The sequence below is a fragment of the Pieris brassicae genome, chromosome 1, assembly GCF_905147105.1.
Source record: "Pieris brassicae chromosome 1, ilPieBrab1.1, whole genome shotgun sequence".
Lineage (NCBI taxonomy): Eukaryota > Metazoa > Arthropoda > Insecta > Lepidoptera > Pieridae > Pieris > Pieris brassicae.
The window spans coordinates 13,509,597-13,532,469 of NC_059665.1; the positions used below are offsets into that span (position 1 = coordinate 13,509,597).

Consider the following 22,873-nt stretch of genomic DNA (forward strand, 5'->3'; position numbering starts at 1 on the left):
ACAAACCCTTTCTAAGTGGTTAAATGGAAAAATACGCTACCCCGACCACAGGACTTTAAATCAGACTCTGTATATAGGATTTCAACTAGAATGCATCGCACATCTACAAAGAAACGCGAAAATATCACAATTGTGAAGAAATTATTACTGTGAATTTCATATAAATATCCCATATTAAAACAACATGGAGTACCCTTGCACGTGACGGTAAAAATACCACAGGAGAGCGACAAAACAAAGCAAGCCGTATAAAACAATTTGTTGGAAAGAATGTTGCAATTAAAACAAATTTGAATTTCAAAAGGTATATAGTATGTACTTATTTTCCTTTTCGATTCGAAATTAAAAAAAAAACCTTTTTGTATCCTTTAATCCCTTATAATAATGGCTTAAAAATCCACAAAAAAACATTTCATTCCGTGAATAACGCTTAGTCAGCGGCCTTAAAATTGGACCAAGCATTGTCCATATTTTCCCAAAGCCGAGCATAGGACAATGGCGACTCGCCGAAGACTGGAGAGTAATAAATAGCTCGTAATCGTAAACAGTGGATGCTCGCTTGTAAATTTCAATACAGCTAAACGCGACACGTTAGGCTAATGCAAGATTATTATGTTCAGCAACAAAGTTTCGACTGCGTTATTGCTTATTGAACGTGTAAGTACGTCATAATTTTTAGCCTTTAAAATTCCGTTGGCGATTATTTAATCTACGTCAAAATTTTGTATCGAAACTTGCGTGAAAATTAAACGTGGTTCGGTATTGTACAAGGCAGTGTTTCCAGGCCATTTTTGTGCTATGGCCTTGGCCTTGGCATTTATTAAATACGTTTCAATGTTTTATTGACTATTTTAATATTTAAAAAAATATCACTTAAAAAACTTGAATATTAAGTTTTAGGAAGAAATAACTAGGGAATTGTTAACGAAACAGTCACTTTTCAAAACATATATATGAAAATATTAAATTCTAATTCCAAGAAAACAATTTTTTAACCGGATTAAAGCTATTTGTATTATTAAAAACTTATAATGATTTAAATACAGATAACACAACTTTCTCTACAGCTGTGATACCTTTGACATTCAACACCTTTTGTCTTCAGTCACCGTGACCACGCACGCTGTAGAGCACGCGAAACTTCGAAAATTTTTAATTTTTTAAATTAAATTGCCCAGAATTGGTGCGGGGGCCCCACGTCGGGAAACCCTGGTATAGAGAGCAAACTTTTAACATGGAGTCACTTAGTTCAATATTAGCGAAATGACAGCCTTATCCGCCGCGTTTATCTTGTAGAAATTTGCGGATTATTCTTGTCGTATTTAATATAACTGCTTAATGAAGGATGATATAAATGGATTTCGGGTAGTCTACCAATTTCATAAATTCGTTAGAACTGTTTACACACTTATTAACTGGTATTATTCTAGTGGTGGTCATGATAGGAAACGATTGATACTTCGTTAAGGTTAAATCCTTTTAATTTTATTTTTGTTATTAGTAAAGATTCTAAAATAAATTTCTAGATAGATTCGTGTAACTGTTTTGGGATTATTACGGTGGTGGTCATGATAGGAAACGACCAATCGTTTCCATGCTTTTAATTCAATTTAAAAAATCTTTTTACATATTATTATTAAAGATTTTTAACAATTTCATACAACAATTTGCAGTATTAGTTGTGACTAATATTTATTAAGAAAGTTCTAGCATTTGTATGGCCCCTTTTAGGGCAAAAGCCTCCTCCATATGTTTCTATAATTATCCGCCTCGAGGACAATTAAATGTATGTTAATCACACGACCATATTTAACGTGAAAATAGAGGTTAAGTGCCAAATAAAATAATGAAGAGATGTATAAATTAGTTAACATGACCAGTGTTTATGTCCGCGGTTCACGGCCGCTGACACCGCGCCGTGTAGTATACGCCCGTCTCTCTCTGGCGAGTGCATAAAATCGATAAAGACTATCGCTATCTTCCTCGCACATTGATTTACGGTATAGCTTTTACATAGCTACTTGTGCGTGTAGTCCGTTTATAGAGAAGCTATAAAATGATTATACCTTCCATTTAATTACGTAAAAAGTAAACATCGTTCGTTGAGTAAAATACGTAATTAATGGATTCCGATCGAGATAGTACAAGTGCGGTTATGTTTGTATCCTGTCATAAATTGTAATGGATGCTAAACTATTTATTACATGTTTAGCTTCTAAGTATTGGTGCCATATAATTAGCCATACACGTGCGATTAGACGATTACAAAATGACATTTGAGTTATTTGTGATATGAACTTTTGTTTGACAATTTTCGATACGACTTATCAATCATTTCACGATGCAACTTTACGCAAATAAAACGCTCATTTAGTCCGTTTTCCTGTAATTAAGCCAGCCTAGGTCCTTTCAGAGGCTCAGAAATTTCCGTTTCGAAGCGAGCTAACTGCTCCGAGGATTTCTCCTCATTTGGGAGCCACAACCACGCATTCCAGGACTACGTGGGTGATTGATTCCTCTGCGCGGAAACAGCCTCTGCACAAGGGACTATGTGTCGCGCCAAGGACAACGAGTTTAATTAGGAGACAGTGGTCCGCTGTCCCAATCAGCTTTAAGGGCATTGAACAGTCGAAAGCAGCAAATACTCGTCTGTGGTAACTGATAAATCTCGTGACAAACTTCTCAAATAAAGCTGCACACTGAAGTATTTCCAACCAATTCGACTTAGGGTCAAGAAAAGAGCGTATTCTTAAAAGGCTGGTGACGCACTCGCGTGCCCTCTGGCATTAAGAATGTCTAAGGGCGGCGGCTGCAACCATTACATCACTTAACATGGTGTGTTTTTTTGCAGCTCCTTACAAACATTATATAAAATTAAAACTTGGCAATAAAAGAGTGGCGGAGAGCTTATTGCCAGTTCTTCTCCTCCGTTCTACGCCCTAGATTTGAGAACTAGCAGTAAATGTAAAATTAAAAACATTTAATATGTATTTCTTTACTGACATTCATAAGTGTACATTGTGTTACCAAAATGAATAAATGATTTTGATTTTGACATCATGTGAGCTTCCTGTCCGTTTGCTCCCTGTTCCATAAAAAAAGTCATCTGAAATCCTACAAACTGGCAGGAAATAGCAACAATAAACACAAATGAGACATGAAAAAAACGATTCCTTTTAGCAGACAAAACGTATCATTTAGTTCAGCGCGGACAATAATTAAAAATAGAAAATTATGTACTTTCACGTAAATGACTGCGACTATACTATTAGTTACTAATTATGCAGAGTGCAACACACTTGTGTTAGTGGAGGTACACACGCTCGTACAGATACCACGTCATCCGTGGATTGGGGACAATTTTATCTACTAAAAGTTAAAAGTTTAAATAGTTATATAATGCCTGGTAAAATCATACGTGTATCATAATGTAAAGAACAAGGAAATAAATCTTAATAAAGTTCACTCAAAAACTCGGTAATCATAAATTCTATATTCTGTACGTATATTTCAATTTAATCAAAGCAAATTAAAAGGCACACACTTGCGTGCCCTCTGGCAATGTGAGTGTCTATGGCGGTATCACTTAACATCAGATGAGCCTCCAGCCCTTCAGGTTATACAAAAAAATTTGTGCGTATGGTGTACGCACGTAAAAAGTGAAACTTCTTTAGGACCTTATTGTTCAAAAAATGATCTTCTATATGCAACTTTACAGAAATTGGTGATGCCTCACTCTTAAGCCAGTACAATTTTTCATTCACAAATGAATAAACTCTTTTCTTTTGTTGGTGGATTAAATTATGGTAACCCCATTAGCATCTAATGTTATGTCTGCGAGTGTGCTCCGCCAGTGAAGAACAAAGGGCTGGATATATGCGGCTGAATTACCGTTTCTTTTGTAAAACTATGATAAAAGTAATAACATTTGCAGCTTTGCGCTTCCAATCTCTATAACTATTAAACTTACCGGGTCGACTCCAGCATCATTTTGTGTGGCCTGAAAAGAGAAAAGGCTGTTAACGTAATAAAAGACAAAACTAAAAAAATACATAAATATAAAATAAAAATATAATTAATAAAACAAACTAACTAAACATATCAAAACTAAATAATAACAGTATTATAAATACTTATTAATACATAGACCAAAAAAATGTTTGCCTTTCTCCTTCAGACTCCTATATGTAAATATTATCAGAACCAATTAATCATTTAATAAAAGGTTGATGGTATGGTATAAATGAGCTCAGAGCTGGTTATTTCCTTGCTCAACGAATAAGTATCGCAATACAACGAGGAAATGCTGCCAGCGTTAAGGTACTCTGCCATAGGGGACCAAAATTATTAAATTACTATTTATTATTACTGTGTAGGTTAAGAAAATTGTACATACTGAATATTGGATCAAGTTTAGGCTTCTTTAAATAATTAATCTAATTTATAGAAATAATTTAATAAAACGAAACAATTTAAAACTAAACGCATTTCGTACGAAATATTGATAGACAATTAACATAATCTTGTACGTAATCGTTCGGGGAAAAACAAAGCTATTATATTTACGAGGTGACGTTGAAACAATTATTTACGTTCAAAACGTTTCGTGTCAAAAGTCCAAATTGGTTCAAAATTAATTCAATACGTAAATATTCGTACTAATGTGTGAAAATTCCTGATAGAATTCAGAGATTTTAATTCTAAATTCGAACGCTCGTATTTTTTATTTAGATTGTTTGGAGTAAAATCCTGGTAGCCATTTGAGGTATAGCAATAAGACCATGATGATGATGTCCAAGATAGGATGTGATGGCAGATTACTGATGCTCTCTGCTAGAGGATTTATAACATATTATCTTTATTTTTTATGATATATATGTCAATGGTCGTATTATATAAGTTTTAAATCTTTTCGACATCCTGGTATTCTGAAAACCTGAGTCCAGTTTATGTTTCCACCTGATTATGTATTCAATAAATAAATACTTGTAGATTGCAAATCGTCGGCAATAGAAAGGTTGGCACGGACGTCAAGGCGGAATGCAAAATTCCACCCGTATCACCTCGACTCATCGTTCCACAACTGAGCGTTTTTAAACGCAGTTTTTGTCGCGCACCACCTTGCGGAACCAGCTGCCCACAGAAGTATTTCGGAATCAATTCGGCTTGGGGTCCTTCAAGAAAAGAGCGTACTAATTCTTAAAAGGTCGGTGAGCCCCCTAGCATTGAGAATGTTCATCGGCAGTATGATCACATCAGGTCAGCCTCCTAACCGTTTCCCCCTATTATTTATTTATTTATTTACACTTCGTTACACTACAATATAAAAAAAAATTGAACATTAAATCAAAAGGAGGGCAACTGGCGGCCTTATCGCTTTCGAGCGATCTCTTCCAGGCTATTATATATGTATATATATAAAATTAATAGAATTTACTCCTAGATAAAATTATTATGTGATGAGGCCCTTGCCAACAGCTGCATTCGAAGTCAATTCATCTTCGACTTATAGTTCCATATTATCTCGAAGGTTGGCAAACACCATGGCAACTTTGATTTTGGATACAGCCCTTCTGAACAAAGATTCCATGCTTCGACCAAACCATTTCCGACGATAACCACGACGCGCGTAGGTCCAGATCGCCTTCCACTTGCCACTTTGCCTTCGCTGATCAGTTGAGGAAGTCTAGTTATGATAAATTCAAACAATACAATATTTAAGAACGCGTAGGCTTTAAAAGCTCTAAATATAAATCCTCCTTTCCCTAGATATTAGTTTTTCTTTTATAAAGTAACATGAGCGGCATTGTTATACCGAAATAAAAGCGAACCAGTCATTACAATAAGTAGGCTTTTAAAGATTGCTTAGCTGTGAGATCAAAGAAGCCGTGACTAGATTCAGACATTAATCCGAGTTATGACTGCTCAAAAGATTTGCTTTTCCCTTTACAATTCTGGATCATATGCATTTTTTTTTAGTCTCATGACGCCGAGTGTTTTATTAAATTGACTTTTTCATTACAGGTACAAAAATCGAGTAATTGATTTTGTGTATCTAATTTCTAGAATAATAGACACAAAGGATTTTTTCTGAAAAGACCTTTTCTACGTGAAAACTAAAAGAGTCCAATTGAGTCCTTCTCTTTCTCTCGAGTTGTGTTTACGCTGTGATAAAGAGACAGGTTTATTTAAATGATTGCACATTTATTAGTAACTTTTTGTGAATTTGTTGGATATACTATTCGAAACTCGAAATGTAGATTAAGATAAATATTTTTTTTATTTACAGCTTATACATACATACATGGCCAAATTAAAAATTAAACTAAAAGTAAAAATTAACAGAAAGCCTATTACTATCTATAAATCTACATTTAAATATATTATTTATAAAAGTATATTCTACATCATAGTATATCCGCCCCCCATGGTTACGCTACACAAATAGGTCGCTCACCGACAAAGAGTCGAGAAAACTATTATATATCTCATTTAGCCTCTGATTTGATCGAGATACATATTTTACTATACTAAATCATTTAATTATGTTAAAGTAATACCTCCAACAAAACATTATATATAATTTTAGCAACGTAATTCGTCTAATGAAAAACCCAGCAAAATACCTCATGACGCGCTTCATCAAGTCCATGGAAACCCGAAGGTTTTTCCCCAATTCATTATTAAATGCAACTAAATATATTCCTGATACTTTTACGTAACCTACTTGCATTATTTACGACACAAACGCGCCTTGACGCTGGCGATAAACTTTCGAGTTATAGAAGGATGTCCCACATCGTTAAAATGTAAATACATGTTTTACTAAACCGATTTTAAATTACGTTTAATAGAAGGCTTACATTTAAATTTTCTGTTTGCAACGGAGCTTGACGAATCTATGGTAATTTCGTGTCTTTTGACCTTTGTTGCTTTCCAATAAAAGTCAACTAACATTGTGAACACAAATAAAAATAAACTACATATTACATTCTAAATTCTTTAAATATCGTTTGTTTATTATCTTTTTAATGAATATTCGATATAGATTATACACTTTAAAATCAATGAAAACCACATCAATATACTAATAGGTTTGTCGACTCAGTTCCGTACTTAGATTCTCAATAGGTCCTTTGTGCGTAATCAACCATCAATAAACATAATTGTAATGTTTTCTCTAGGAATTTAAGCCAATATAAAAAACAGTATAATACTAGGCACTATAACCGTTTAGGTATGATTGGGTATGTGTCGTGATCATTTGTTTATCTAATAGGTGATCAACCCTCTGTGCCTGACACAAGCCTTTGACTTTTGGGTCTTGCCCGCTTCCTCACGATGTTTTCCTATACCGTAGAGCCAGTGTTAAATATACAAAAAGCTATATCAAGTTTAATTCCCAGTGTGAAATACATATTTTAAAACATATTTGCTGTATTTATTATGTGAAGAACTGACCTTATTAGCAATTATCACAAGGTCACGGTTGATCGGCTCTTAATTCCCGTACATAGTCATCCATCAACTCATTATCACTATCAGACTAAACTTTAGCGCTTTCGCGATATACACTATCAATTTCCGCGCTTATCACTGATTTTCGATTCTCTTATACAATTATATATAATTGTTGTCAAGCGATAAAGGCATTAGATTACGTCAATTGTTTTGCTTGTAAAATGTCACTTGTCAATTACAATGTGTTACAGATCAAACATACTTATTTACATTATCTATGAAATGGTCTAAGGTTCTATATCGCGCTTATGATAAACAATTCGGAGTTGTCACTCCAAAATACATCAGTGGCGGCGACAGTTTGATCACGGGACAACTAGTTCCCGACCAACACTCGACTGCGGTTTCATTCAATTGCGCGGTCACTACCAGACAGACTAACTCACCATCCTTGTTACCCATCACATATATACTTTAAATTTTAACTGTGTTAATAAAAATTATGTTGAGTGCTCTTCTGTTTTAACCATCAAGAGAACGATTCTGTGTGGTCAACAGCATCACTAGGCAAAGCGATGGCGTAGGCGTTCAATAACCAGATTTCCCGACGCTATGAAAGACTCAAAGTCGTCAAACTGTACACTGTAATAAAGGAGATGCTGGGCTGAAACCGGTGGAAGCAGATTTTCCGATCCTGATGATTCCTTGCTGACCACGATGCTCAGACATGAGCTATCGACTGAAGAGAGAGTCCAATCCCTTTCAAAGGTTACATCATGCGTCTTTTCTTCACATTCCCACCTTAAACACGTAGCAGTTCACTTACCAGATGGATCGATGAAGCTAAAGACTAATCGTTGCCAAAACTGTACACTATAATAAATTATCCCCCCCCCCTCCATTATAATACAGTGTATTACTATTGAAAGGGTTCAAGACATTTTGAAGGTTCAGATTAGATAACACTCAGTATCTAAATCTACGTTCGAATTCTTTACGCAGTTATTTGCAAATTGGATACTTTTCTCTTATCAGATATATATATATGTATGTATACACAAGGACGGCACTATCATTTGTAATCATGCCTTGACGCCATCACTCCACATATCGATAACGTTATCGTTAGATTATTTTCAAATTAGATTTATAAACGCAAACTTATGTTGCTATATTTAATGGTTAACCTGTTCCACAGCAGATTACGTGGGTCTTGAAGTACAAATACGATATTTCTATGGAAGCTCTACCTTTAGAAGCGGTAGACCAACCCCCCCCCCCTAACTCGAATGAGGGCGTAAACAGTCTTGCACTAGTTTTCGTGATACTTTAGTTATGTTGGAGATCAATATCTTCGAAGTTGGAATAAAACAATTGTGTGATTAAGAGACACACAGCCAGCCTTCCGCAGACTTACAGTATAGTAGCAAACCTCATATTAACGGTGGGTATTTCCTACTGTAGCTTAAGTAGGTACTACTCCAATCCTTTTGACGAGAACAGAAGTCGAAAATCATTAAATTTGAACCTTCAAACGAGATAACAAACTTTCAATGCTTTTCAACTACTGCTGAACGCTTGCTTAGACTATCAAGCTATTAGGTCCTTACTGCTCGCTTTACCCTATATTACTTTATCCAAAAATATATCAAATCTTGTGTACAATGCGTACATGAGTATCAATAGACAAGCCAATAACAAGTCGGCCCATTGAATATAATTATTCCTGTCCAACTTGCGCCTCAACAATGCGGACACTACAAAACTCTTTGGAGCAGGTAAAATCGCAATTGAAATGATTTTCAAAAAAAAAAAAATTAAACATTTATTACTTTTAACTTTGTGAATGTGCAATAGGATTTAAATTGCAATAACGAATCGTTTCAATTGGCATAAACATAATTTTACACTTTACGTTAATATAAATAAAAGCTGAAATCGCATAAACAGTCTAAGTAGTTAGGAATGGCGGCACTACACAGCTTAGTGTAAAAAATACCTGAATGGTAAATCAAAGGAAACAAAAGATACGGTCTATGTTAATCTTTCGAGTATCAATGGCTTCCCAGAAGATATTAATTATCGAAAGATAAACATCACGCTTCCGACGATATAGCGTTACCAAATACATATATAAATATTTATATTTCTCAACAAACAGCTATAATTAATGTGGATTAAGATTCAATAGTTTGTAAGTTGAACCATCTGTTTCCAAGTTTTGACTAAGCCCGATTTATGGGCAAGACAAATGATACTATTGATTTCGTTTAACACTTGTGTAAATATGCAAATAACAAATCTATTCCAGTTTTATAAATCATTCTGTAATTGTGTTAAAAGGAAGAGCCAACCGAAAAGCCCCATTTGAACAGCAGATCAAGCAACGCAAGTGGAAATGGATAAGTCACACACTCCGAAGAGATTTGAAGCAGGCGCTTGATTGGAACCCGCAAGCGGAACCGTGGCCATCTCAAGCAAACTGGAGTCGTACACCAAATGAGGCAAAGTAAAAGACGGGACTTATGATCGTCTCATCTAGGAGGAGGGAAGATTTTACTAGAAATTCATATACACAATATTACATACATTTATTATAATATTATGATGAATTATAATTTAAAACTATAATGCTAAAACTTGAAGTATTGTCAATAAACCCGTTAATACGAATCATTAGTCAATAAGACTAATTCAATATTTTATAAAACAGATTGTAACATAAAGCATTGCCAGCAAATAAGGAGATTTGACTTAAATTCCATTTTGCAATTAAACGTGGTATAAACGACACAATTAATATGTGTAAGCAACTAGCGATAAACTTACACACGTTAATAAATATAAAAATAGTATTTCATAAAATTTAGATGCAATTATATATTTTGGATATTAATTACTATTGACTCACTTGAAATATATACACAGTACGCCCAAGTAATTTAGTAGCTGTCCTTATAAGTCTGTCCTGTAGTTTCTAAAAATTGCTTTATTAATATGTATTTAAAAAGCATAATAATCTCAAAGTTATTTATTTACAGAAACATTAAATATCTACGCCGGCTCCAATTAATGTTCGCTTTTGTATTCGTAACTAATACAAATTTTGCGATAATTCGGGGCAAAGCGCCTTGAGAGTTCAACGTTCGAGGCTCGCTCTTAGTCACGTTTTAGTTCGAGCCGTCCAAAAACCGTTTTCAGGATAAATAACCTCATAAAAACGAGCGCAGTTCATACACTGCACCTGGTACTACGGCCCATTTGTACAATGTTATTGACAATGAATAAATCAGAACGCGTACAGAGCGGAGCTTTTTGGGAATTTAGAAATGGTGAATTTTTTACACAATTTTAGATTATATGAAAACATAAAATAAAATAATATTTTATGTACGTATCACATAACACAATTCAATTACTCTCTGGGTCGGTAACTCAATATCTAAGTATCGCGATCAGCTGTATAGTTAGGTCTGGCGAGTATAATAATTATGGAATTATTCTCCTTCACAAATTTCGATCCTGCGCTTCATTTACAACTGTGTATAGTTTTGCATTTTTTTTTTTGACTTCGTCATGTCCTTTATTTCTGTTACTTCTAGTAAAAGATTGAAATGGACAGGACACATTATGAGAGAAGATAAAGATAAATGGACGAAGAAAGTGACGGAATGGCTTCCTCGCTATGACAAAAGAAAACGAGGAAGACAAATAAAAAGACGGGAAGATGATGTGCGAAGAGTGGCTGGTCCTATATGGATGCGTAAAGTTAGAACCAGAGAAGAGTGGAAGCCCTTAGAGGAGGCCTGTCCAAGGACAAGCTGTATAAGAAAAATCAACCGGCTTGCCGATTAATTATTAGTATTTCACATTTTTTATGTACTAGTTTAAAAGTTACCGCAATAAAGGCTTTTATTATTATTATAGTTTCGAGACTCGTCGTCTTTGACTTGACCAGTCCATCTCGTTGGCGAACATCCACGCCATCTTTTCGCTTCGGCGTTGCCATTCACCATGAGCTTCAACCTTCGAGCTACGACCAATATCAAAGATCTTAGCTGACTTTGGAGTTTTTGATTGAAGTATCAGATAATTATTAACTAATCATTAAGTCAATAATTGAAATCAATACTGGTATTACCTAGCCTACTCAGTTTAAATCTAAGAGATAATAGCGCAATTAAATTATTAATTATCATGGAGCGCTACCTGGGTATCAGCTTTCATGCGATTGTTCGATTATTTTTTTGTAGACAAGTAGATGAGCTTTCTATGCCTGAAGCTTTTCGTCGATTTCTGTTGTTAATTACGCACATACAATTCATAGTATCACAATCATGATTCAAACATACGCAGGACAAACTAGGAATTGAGCTACTATACTAACAACGCTGATTATCCAAATGCATATTAAAACAGCGATCACGACCACCCCGCAAAATTACAAATGACAATAAAAATGAAACCGCAAAGCCATCAGCGTGCACGATATAAAACCGCTCACAATAAAAAGCGAATAAAATAAACAAGGAGGCGAAACACTTAAGCTCTTTGAAGGGTTTTTATAAAAACAGTACGGAATGTCGCGACGGCACAAGACGCATCAGCTCATTAGCAAGACTGCACTCGACTCGGATTGAACAAGCTCACTATTTTAGACAATTATAATTCACGTAACCAGGTCTTAAGGACGCGTCGAGTATCGGCTTTTCATAGTTAATTAGGGCTTAATTTTTTATTTAATGTTTATAACCGTGCTCTCGACGTGCTAGGTAATGAGGATTTTTATAGTTTGCAAGTTGCAATGCAATTCAAATTATACGAATGTGGTCAAGTAAAAACGTATTTAAAATTGCTTATAATCAATAATTGGTGATTAAATACATATTTTTTTCTAAGGTCCTTCTATTTATTGACATCGTAATATCCTCATACATCCCTCATGAAAAGAGCGTACCAATACTTAATAGGCCGCACTCGCGAGACGTGTCCGTTTGCATAAAAAAAAACATCTCAATGTACATATACATTACTTTCAATATTTCTGGGTAATCAATGAATTCTGACAGCCCCCTAATGAGAAATGACAGACATAATTCTCTATTTAACATTAATCATTCTTCTATAAAGGCAAGTTAGTGTTTAGCCTACTGTCACTCAAACACGTCGATGTTTGAGTCCTACCCTCACGAGACTTAAATGACAAAATCGAAATCATTTTTGACAAACGAGTGTCATACACATCGCTAAGTCTCAACTCAGAATCTACTAAGACAGACCATTTATCGTGCTTTACACAGGAAATACAAAGAAAAACCATTAGAGTTTCGCTTCAAACGCCCCAACCCATGAATACTAACACTGCCCTTATTTTTTTTTATTAATTACAACCTTCAGAAGCTGTATTACAGTCTGATGATTTTTCCATCCCTTCACCAGATAAACTTCATTCACTGTAGCTAAAGGAAGCACTTAACCACGTACTTTGCTAATTTTATATCCGTCTAGTGATCTCTCGATTACGCCACTCTCTTTGACGTCAGTCTACGCACAGATTAAAGTGATATGTATAAAATTATTAAAAGTATTTGATTGAACAAGAAATTGTCTTCTTGCTGTAGTGTATAGATATTGTGTATTTATATGGAAGCTAGTATTGCAGTATTTCACCAAACAATTGGACTGAGATTCCTTGAAGCGAGTGTATTTCTTAAAAGGTTGCCAACGCACTTGCAAGCCTTCTGGTAGTATATCTCCATGTATCACTTATCAGGTGAGGGTATATTTGCCACCTGTATAATATATATAATAAAATTATACAGTCAAAATTGTCGCTATGAATAAACATCCCCATCAAATTATTTCCAATACAATTAGACTTCCTTGAATTGTGTCTGTCGTTTTTTTAATATGCCAGCAACGCACTTGCGAACCATCTGGCAGTGTGTATGTAATGATACAGGGATGTATCATTTATCAGAGTTTCGTGCGGTGCCGTTTTCAGCCTGTTCAAAAAAAATGTGTAGTCATAGTAGTCTAGTCGTAATAAATAAACATAATCTATACTTATATTAACTACGGTTAATAAGCATCACGTTCTCTTATATTATAAAATAGGATTAAACCTTATAAATCAATTAGTAGTGTATATAAACTGTAGAAATTGCGCACCTACCAAAATTCCTAAATCGCAGACCTTTGACTTGCAATGATTGCATATTAACATCATTGTTCGGTAATTTGAGTTATAAAATGAAAATATAATTATTAAATTGTGATAGATAGCAAAAATTCCGCTCTACCTTCCTCTTAAGTATTTCAATTTCCTGGTCGATTTGCATAAACGAAATGTCAATACATAAGAAGCATGACGTTGAGAGAATGGAAATGTTGGAAAGTAGAAAAACACAGTAAGCAAAACATATTATAAATATACTCTAAATATTTTATTTTTATATATTTTAGAACGAAACATTAATTGTGATTCATAAATTTTAACATAAGCTTTTAGTTTGTATTTTATTTTGGATATTAATTTGTAATTGTATAAGTGTACATAGTTATTTTTTTATGAAATAGGGGGCAAACGGGCAGCAGGCTCACCTGATGTTAAGTGATACCGCCCGCCCTTGGACACTCTCAATTCCAGAGGGCTCGAGAGTGCGTTGCCGGCCTTTTAAGAATTTGTACGCTCTTTTCTTTAATTTAGCACTTAGCCCTTAGTATTTTTTTTTCCTTACGAGGCTTTCTTGAAAGAAATCGTCGACATAACGAATAATTAATGAAACAAAATGTTAATAAATAAACAACCGCCGGAATGCCTTTGCAAAATGTCTTATGTAAGTAACATATATGACAATAAACTTCTTTGAATCTGGATGACAGAAACATCGATTAGCAATGCCCGTAAAAATGCTCATACTGTACTACAAACAATACAAAACGTTTGATTATTCAAAGTCACCAAGGGGCCCTGACCTCGAGCAGGAAACACAGAAGGTCACTCAAGAAGGTGAGTACGCTTAACAACCGTCTAATTAATATTCGCATAATTTCCAATTGTATATAGCGACACGTTAATAATTCTAAAAATGCGCTGCACGTAGTCGTGAAATAATGAGAAGCCCAACTCGGGGAATAATTCGCAATACTTTAATAATGTGGCTTTGATGATGCTAACCGTATCTTACAAAAGGTATTCTAATTCAACCAGTCATATTCTAATTGAGATTAATTATTGTATGTTATCTCTATCATAGCCCGGGTTTTGGATTTTATTCGTTGAAAACTTATTCTTACGGTCCTGTGGCTAATTCATAACAACAGATATTTGTAGTTTAAAACTGGTGTAAATTACGACCCACACACTACGTGGCTCTTTTATGGAACAAATGGCATTCCTTGAAGGAGACTTATACCTATATATCATAATTATTCCTTAATTTCATATTATTCATTTAAGTAGGTATTAAAAGCTTTGTTCTATTAAGAATTCATAGTTTTAGTATAAATAATTTTATTCATACAGGTAAACACTTATGAACGTCAGAAAAGAAGTTAAATTAATTCTAAATTTACAGTTACCAGTTAGCAAGTCAAGGGCGTAAAGCGGGCAAGAAGAACTGACAAGAAACTTTCCGCCGATGAATTTATGTTTAACGAGGCGTTCGAATTTATTTAGTGATAATTCTCTAATTTCTTTTGGGAGTTTATTGTAAAAACTAATACAATTTCCATATAAGGAGTGGTTTATATACATCGAATAGAGACAATTTACAAAGACGAAAGCTATCAGCATAAATACCAGAGACAACTCAATAGTACATTAGGTAAGTCAATACGAGAAAGTGCTGTTAACATATTTAGTTGAATCCGAGATCTTAATGGTCCAACGATTTATTTGAATCGACTTATTAACACTAACGATATTTCCGTGCCAAAAATAAATCAAGAATCTCCAGTAGCGAATGAAGTTAGCCTGTTTCAATATTCATACGAACTAAGACTTGACTTTTAAATAAATTAATAGACTAAATAATGCGATAAATCCAGATTTTTTTGGGGATAGTTGGCTGTGCACACCGATGGACTGTCTGTCTGTCATTTAACATTGAGAAAATGAGGAAACCGGCTTGCCTTAGATGGGTCTAAAAGTCGACGGCGTGTGTTACAGGAGGCTGATCACCTACTTGCCTATTAGATTGAGAAATGATCATGAAACATTCAGAAATCCGATGCCCAGTCCTAAAAAGGTTTGATTTAATATTTTTCACTAAGATATTTTACATATTAGTGAGTTGCCTAAGTAAAAATGTATTTGTGTTAAGACCAATAACTTCCTTCAAACTTTAAGTATATAGAACAGAACTCCTCCGTACATGGCCAATAAATAGATAACACACATAGTTAATAACCACAATCGTTACCCAAATCAAACAGACTGTTCCCGAGGGCTTTTACAAAAACTTATTGAAACTAAATCTCATCAAGAACCCACTCCGTTTAATTACAGGCTTTAAACGTTCCTTAAGTAACTTCTAATAATACTTTATATACTGAAGACAATTTTGCTAATTGATTTATAGATCAGCTGAATTTCTTTCATTACCTTTCATATATAACTTATTAAACACTTAAAACAGAGCTATTCTCTAATTAATATCACACTCGTAATTAGAAATAAATTGTTGAGGTTTATTAGGAAATAATTTTAAAAAATCTACTAAATGACCGTAATAACAGATAAGGCGCCGATAATATTTATGCGGCATAACGTTCTGAAGTCAGCAAACAAACTAGCAAGACCTGCGACTACTTCGGAAATAATAATAGAGATGTTAGACACATCTCTATTATTATTTCCTCTCTTCTCTCTATTAGAGATGTGTCTAACATCTCTATTATTATATCCGAAGTAGATCTATCAATATGCATAGCGCTTACGTAACAAGCTTTGAATTGGGACAAAAACTGTGGATTAGGACCGCTGTCGATATCGCTATTGGAAGTTACAGAGTGAGGGCCTGACGGGGGTGTCGCTCAGTCTCTTCAAGAATTTTTGAAATTCACCCTTAGTACATATTCTATTATACATTCATGTTAGAAGAAATATGACTAAATAATTTTCAAAATATAACTAGATATAAGTTAGCTTAACGGAAATATATACGTGTAGTTGATGTGTTAACACAACCTGTGTTAGTTACAACAGAATCTTTAAGCTGCTGTGTATGTACTAAATTCTACGGATACTGTACGGACGTCAAGGCAGAATACGAAATTCCACCCGTATCACTCCGTTGTTCCATAACTGAGCGTTTTAAGGTAGTTTTTGCAGCGCACCACCACTATGTGAAACTAGCTGCCCATTGAAGTATTTTCGAACCAATTCGACTTAGTGTCTTTCAAGAAAAGAACGTACCGAATCTTAATAGGCCGGCAATACACTCGCAATCCCTCTGGCATTGAGCGTCCATGGACGGCGGCATTATTTAACATCCAGTGAGCCTCCTGCCCGTTTGCCCCGTTATATAAAAATTATTATTATATTATAACACTTTCAAGGCCTTGAGATACGATGTCTGGGGGTTCCAGTCTCTTAGGTTCGGTCTTCTATGTCTGACACACCACACCGTTTAGGGTCTAAAGGCTTACATAAAAACGAGACATAGCACTAACTAAAATACTGTAACAATATAAAATTAAGAACTTTTGTCCATGTACAAGCTACAAAGATGCAAGATACCAAATAGAGACTTTTTCCTTAAGTATTATTGTTTAGCTTATAGGCTCATCCAAAACACAAACCCCAAAATCAAAGCAAAAATTTTACCATAAAATATAAAGATTACTTTACTACGAGTAATGTTTAAAAATCGAATGCTACTATGCTAAGGTAAACTAAGTCTAATACAATCGTAAAATATTTCAAAACATCTACAATACGAAATAAATTTTTCCAATATCGCATCAAACAAACACCAATCAAAATGTTAATTTCCACAATTTTTCTCATATATAACGTGTTTGTGTCTACACGTGCGAATGTTGCATTGTTTATCATACTAATAAACTCAAGCAAGCGTTGTTTAGAACACGCCGAGAAGTACAATAGTGAAGTCGTATCCATTAAACACAGCAAATACGTCTTACTTGCATAACGCTTTCACCTTTTAAACAAGGGCCATGCGATTAAACTACGATTAACGTGCTCTCTTGTATTTTATTATTGTTATAAAAAAGTTTCCGAACTTTAATAAATATACACATTTTCCTATGGGCTATTTGATATTGATTACAAATAATTTGTAAAATAACTTTAGGTAGTTCTTCTTACTTCTCTAATCTTTAAACCGCATGAAAGAGCTCATATACACACTCAGAAGAAGATCGATGGGGCAGATACCATCTTCAACCTTTACGACCCAAACTGTGTAGTGCGGAACGTTAACAACAAACAACGAAAGGGTGAAACGGCAGTACTTTTGGACGAGGGTAGTGTGAAAAAACGTATTCGTTGTGGTCGTTTCAGCCTGTTGACGTTCACTGATGAACATAGGCGTCTGCCCTAAATTTCCAATAGGTACGACCGATTTTCCGCGTTTTACATCTAACGCTTCCAGTCTCACCTCGTCTCTGTCCACCTAGTAGGAGGCCGTACAACCCTTTGCCGACTGGTCCTCGGCTCTACTCCTTTTTTGCCCCATCGGCCATGCGTTCTTATTTATTTATTGATGTTTACCAAATTTTACATAATACTATATCTACGGTATACGTTACAAGCTCTTATATCTAAAATATATGAAATTTTTCTAAATATAAATGTAACAAAAAAAGCATAAAAAATTATATGAAGTGAAATAAAGATACTAGCAATTGTTGTTAAGCAGAAAAAAATTACCAGAAAAACTTCGGATTAGGTATGAGTTCGGTGCTTAAAAATGCTTTTAAATTGATCAGCCCACTACCGAATATATCCGGATAAGTACTGTTTAATCCGTTGTAATAGAAGAATTCGAAAGGGAGGTGCCTCAACTCCTCATAGGTTGGTTTTTGCAGTAGGAATTTGGAAAATTCAGCTGATTTTAAACCTTGGGAATGTAAGGGACGACAATATTAATGCTAACGTTCTTCATGCAATTGTAAGTAGGTATTGAGAAAAACTAGTAGAAGTGATTCAATGATAATTTTCAACCTTCTTTATCAAATTTTTTACATAGTTCCGCATCAATAGCATTCAATGGCGACACACCAATGTCAAACAATAGATAATATTATGATCGGCGTCCATGTCTTGGCTGTTAGATAAGCTTCAATGAATCCGATATATGTACATATTTGTGCGCTAGCGCAAGCCATCTTGTTGTTGCAACTGTGACATTTTTTAAGAAACAGCATTGTAAATAAACAGTTCTTGCACACACAACTTAGTTTTAAAGAAGTTATTACTTCTAATCATAATATTAAGCCTTTATTTATCCACAGCTTAATGACATACACTTTACAAAAATAATTATAATTTTACTACTCTACTACTCTTCGATCGCGTGATTGGTAAATCAGTTGACGTTTGTGTCCCGCGCTGTGTATGATGTGCTAACTTTCCCCCACTCCCTTGTTTAATGCTCAATAAGTTTGCCGCTACCTATAACTTCGTGTAAAACTGATTCGCTAAAGTAAAGAAACTTAAATACGAATATGTACAACATTTTTACAAAAGTGCAGGTTTATGTAAGATCATGTATATTTCGCTACGACTCCAAAATTTTCCCGACTGAAACTAACCGTCAATTAATTAAGCTACAAAAATTGACGACAGTGCAGTTGCACTATAGTCATATTAAGATCAACTTAAACCCACTCAACACGATCTTAAGAACTCTGAGATCATTATGATGGTCTTTTGATTGAGATGCGAATCATTTAAGAATATTTCTATACATATTTTTTTATTAAAACAAATATAGTACCCACATAAACAGTAGTTAATAACAATTAACCCGTCATACAAGATAAACAATTTTATATCTTACAAAATTCTATATATATAAAAATATGTTAATCATAACATAGTTGTTTATATTACAACTATACAGATTCATAAATCGCATCGAAAAACTCTTTTTTCCCTCATTATCTAAAAATGCATTAAACCAAAAAATGCTACGCTCGAGAAGTCCAAATTAATAACCTTGTCACTGATGCTTAGTGAGGCCACTGAATTATTCCGTCTGTGACGAGTTTTCATTTCCCTCTAACGATATAGAACAAAGCAGGACAGGCATGCACCAGAAATGCACGACGGGTTCATCAGCAGATGTAGATAAATCACGACAACATAAACCTACCTCCTACTAACGAAATAAAAACTTTTCATTGGTCTTCGCGACTATCACCGTCTTGGTATCAAAATCCCAAAGACATATTTTTATTATTATTGAACTCTCAATAATATAGTAAATATAACATATTAAGGTAAGCAATCATATATAAAAGCAGCACTTGAGGGTAGTTTAAATTTTTTACAGCTCATTAAAATCGACAATTACGTTTCAATAAATGTCTGACTTATTCAGACATTTATTGTAACGTAATTAATATTATTTTTCCAAATTTTTACATTTTTCTTTAAAAACGATGCTGATAATAGCTCTTCTTGAAAGAATCATAACGACTTCATCGTAATGAGGTATTCTATTAAGAGGTTTGCTGAAACGTTCCCACTGCCAATTCTTAATGGATCTATGAATCATTATTATTATCTCTGCAATCTTATATTAACACAAACTCCAAAGTTTAACAAGGCCTTCATACGGATTTCTACTTTTAAAAAAAACCATTTAGATATCCCGAAACTGAGTTTGCTCCGTGCTTCACACCTCAAAATTTTTTTATATTTTTATTAGCCGTTAAACCATCAAAACCATACAGTAATTAAATATACAGGCATCTGCCCGAATAAAATATTGTAGGAATTTGAGTTGTATTACTATAGACAAAACGATCAAAATGCCATCTCTTTAAAATTAACAGACATTAATTATTTCAGTGTATTAATGCAATCACAGTATCGATGCAAGGCCACACAATACATCAAACTATTCAATTATTCATATTGTCACGACTGTACTTTAGATTGACATGACACTCGATACCTCACACGACACAAGTACAGTCACTCACAATATCATAAGCGTATTGAGCTGTGATATCACAATTTGTCCACTATTAATTAATATCGGCATGCTTTGTGCCGGTATCAGCCACAATTGGCTGCGAGCCAGCCATACATCAATCTTCCACAGCCTGTATTATCACGGCTACATGTTCGTGAATCAGGCACTGCCGCAACTGGGTTATGTTTACGTGCAAGTTGGTTTTATAACGTATATGTTTTTTAAATCTTCATGTTTTTATTATTGCTATTCTGGATATATATGTGTATTGTGAAACGTATTAATCTAATTAAAGTCAAAGTAACAGCGTTATTAGGACAAACCTAACCTTTCTTATGACGGCCCCACCATAGCCATTCTAAAATTATAATGCGCCAATGTAACAATACATAATTCTAGATAATAATTGTTCACTTAAGATACTTAAATGAGAGGTTTCAGGAAGAAATTCCTCTAATTCCAAATAAATATTTAGAATACACTAGTCTATAGTATGTTCTATGTCATTCCAAAAAACACACACAGTTTTTTACTATACATTAAAAACCTCATCTGAGGCCTTCCTTTCGTACTTATAAGACCCTAAGCATTCCTTTATGTTGATACTATTTCTATAACTGCCAATAAAAGCCATCGCGTGATCGGTCTGCTCATTTCCTTCCCTATTCTATAAAAAAACACAGGTGCGTACGTTAATTATCTGTTTAATTCATAATGGGCTTGAAACGTCAACGTTTGCGACTGCGATGTACTGATAAGCCGCTTCACTGTGTGTTCCCACGATACACACATACATACGTTGTAACAAATAATAGACAGATTCTATGAAGCTACGGACAGAGGTCAACGTTTATTAAGTATCGCCTTCCGTCTTTGGCTTCACTTACAATGGGGTCTAGCTTTGGCGAAAGAATTTCTATAATTAAAACTTTTAGAAGTAAAAACGTTTCGGTAATATATTAAAAGTGAGTTAATCTTTGTGTAATTAAAATATTATTACGCGTTCTTCATACTTCAGGCTCCAATATACATTATTAAAAACAATTACCAGTAAAAACACACAATAATAATTGAAGATCAATTCCTTATCCTTCAAACTTAAATGACTAACTTCTTCCGTGTAGACAAAGCAATTTAGTTGAAGGTGTTATAATTCGTTCCCACAATTGTATTCATATCAATCAAGAATTTTTATAACCCGCAATTACTAAAAATAATATTATTTAAAAATAATTTGTGTCCTAAAAAATGACCTTCAAGAGGCATTCATCAAGTCGAGTACTAGGGCAATATAAGACGGGAGGGGTAACGGGACCTACCTCAAGCGTACCGAGGTCCTCGACCCGCGCCAGCGCCGCCCGCGAACCGCCTTGACCTGCGAACCGGCAACCTCCTAACGCCCGCTACCAACCTGGTACAACCAGATCTGTCCCGAACGAGGACAATGCCCTCAAAGACAATAATTTGCATTCCAAATACTACTAGACAGGTTTTATTAATTTAATTTCAAAACGTTTAACACTGTCAATCGCGAACACAATCTATAAATATTTTTTTATTAAATTATAGTTGAAATATACCGTAGACCAGCATAAGAATTAAACTTCAGTTGCCAAAAAAAGGGGGCAAAGGAAATGCTTTTGCATTAATAATTTAAAGTAAAAATTGATTGTACATGATTATGAATGATATAATCGACATTCATTATGCAATAATTGTTGCAAAAGCCGTCAATTGTTTTATTGAGTACACTCAATTATGTCGCCATACCAGCGTCAGTCCTTAAAACAATATGAGTCACAATTAAGAAGTCTAGCAACCGTGTTACTCAATTTTTTTTTTACAGAACTGGACAGACGCCACAATCCCACCTGATGTTAAGTGAGATGTGGCCTATTGGACGGCATGCCTGTCCAGGAAATGCCTTTTAAACCGCTGCTTTAATTAACCCATATTATACTGTCTATAAGTGGGGAAAATACACAATCGGAATCTAAAATAGTTCCCTATGCTTCCTATTAGCGCTCGTTGACTAATATAATTCTTTAGTCAAATAATTCGATAATTTGCGGGTGCTACATGTGGCTGTAGTTGGTTGCGAAGGCTAAATGTCTTATGTTCAACGTTATTTTTTTCTTTAATTGTTGAACACAACTATATGTATTCGTATATATACGAATCTCCTTTCTCATTTATATTTAATTATATGTTCATAGGAACTAAAATCAGTAGCAAAG

The 22,873-nt window shown here is 34.5% G+C and overlaps 1 protein-coding gene across 2 annotated transcripts in view; it reads right to left on the reverse strand.

Moving 5' to 3' along the window:
* Positions 1-22,873, reverse strand: part of LOC123716503 (AF4/FMR2 family member 1) — a 198,734-nt gene that overhangs the window by 113,962 nt on the left and 61,899 nt on the right. For both annotated transcript variants that reach the window (XM_045672321.1, XM_045672330.1), the window contains exon 2: positions 3,971-4,000. In XM_045672321.1, coding sequence (XP_045528277.1) covers positions 3,971-4,000 — 30 coding nt within the window. The remainder of the gene's footprint in view (positions 1-3,970; positions 4,001-22,873) is intronic.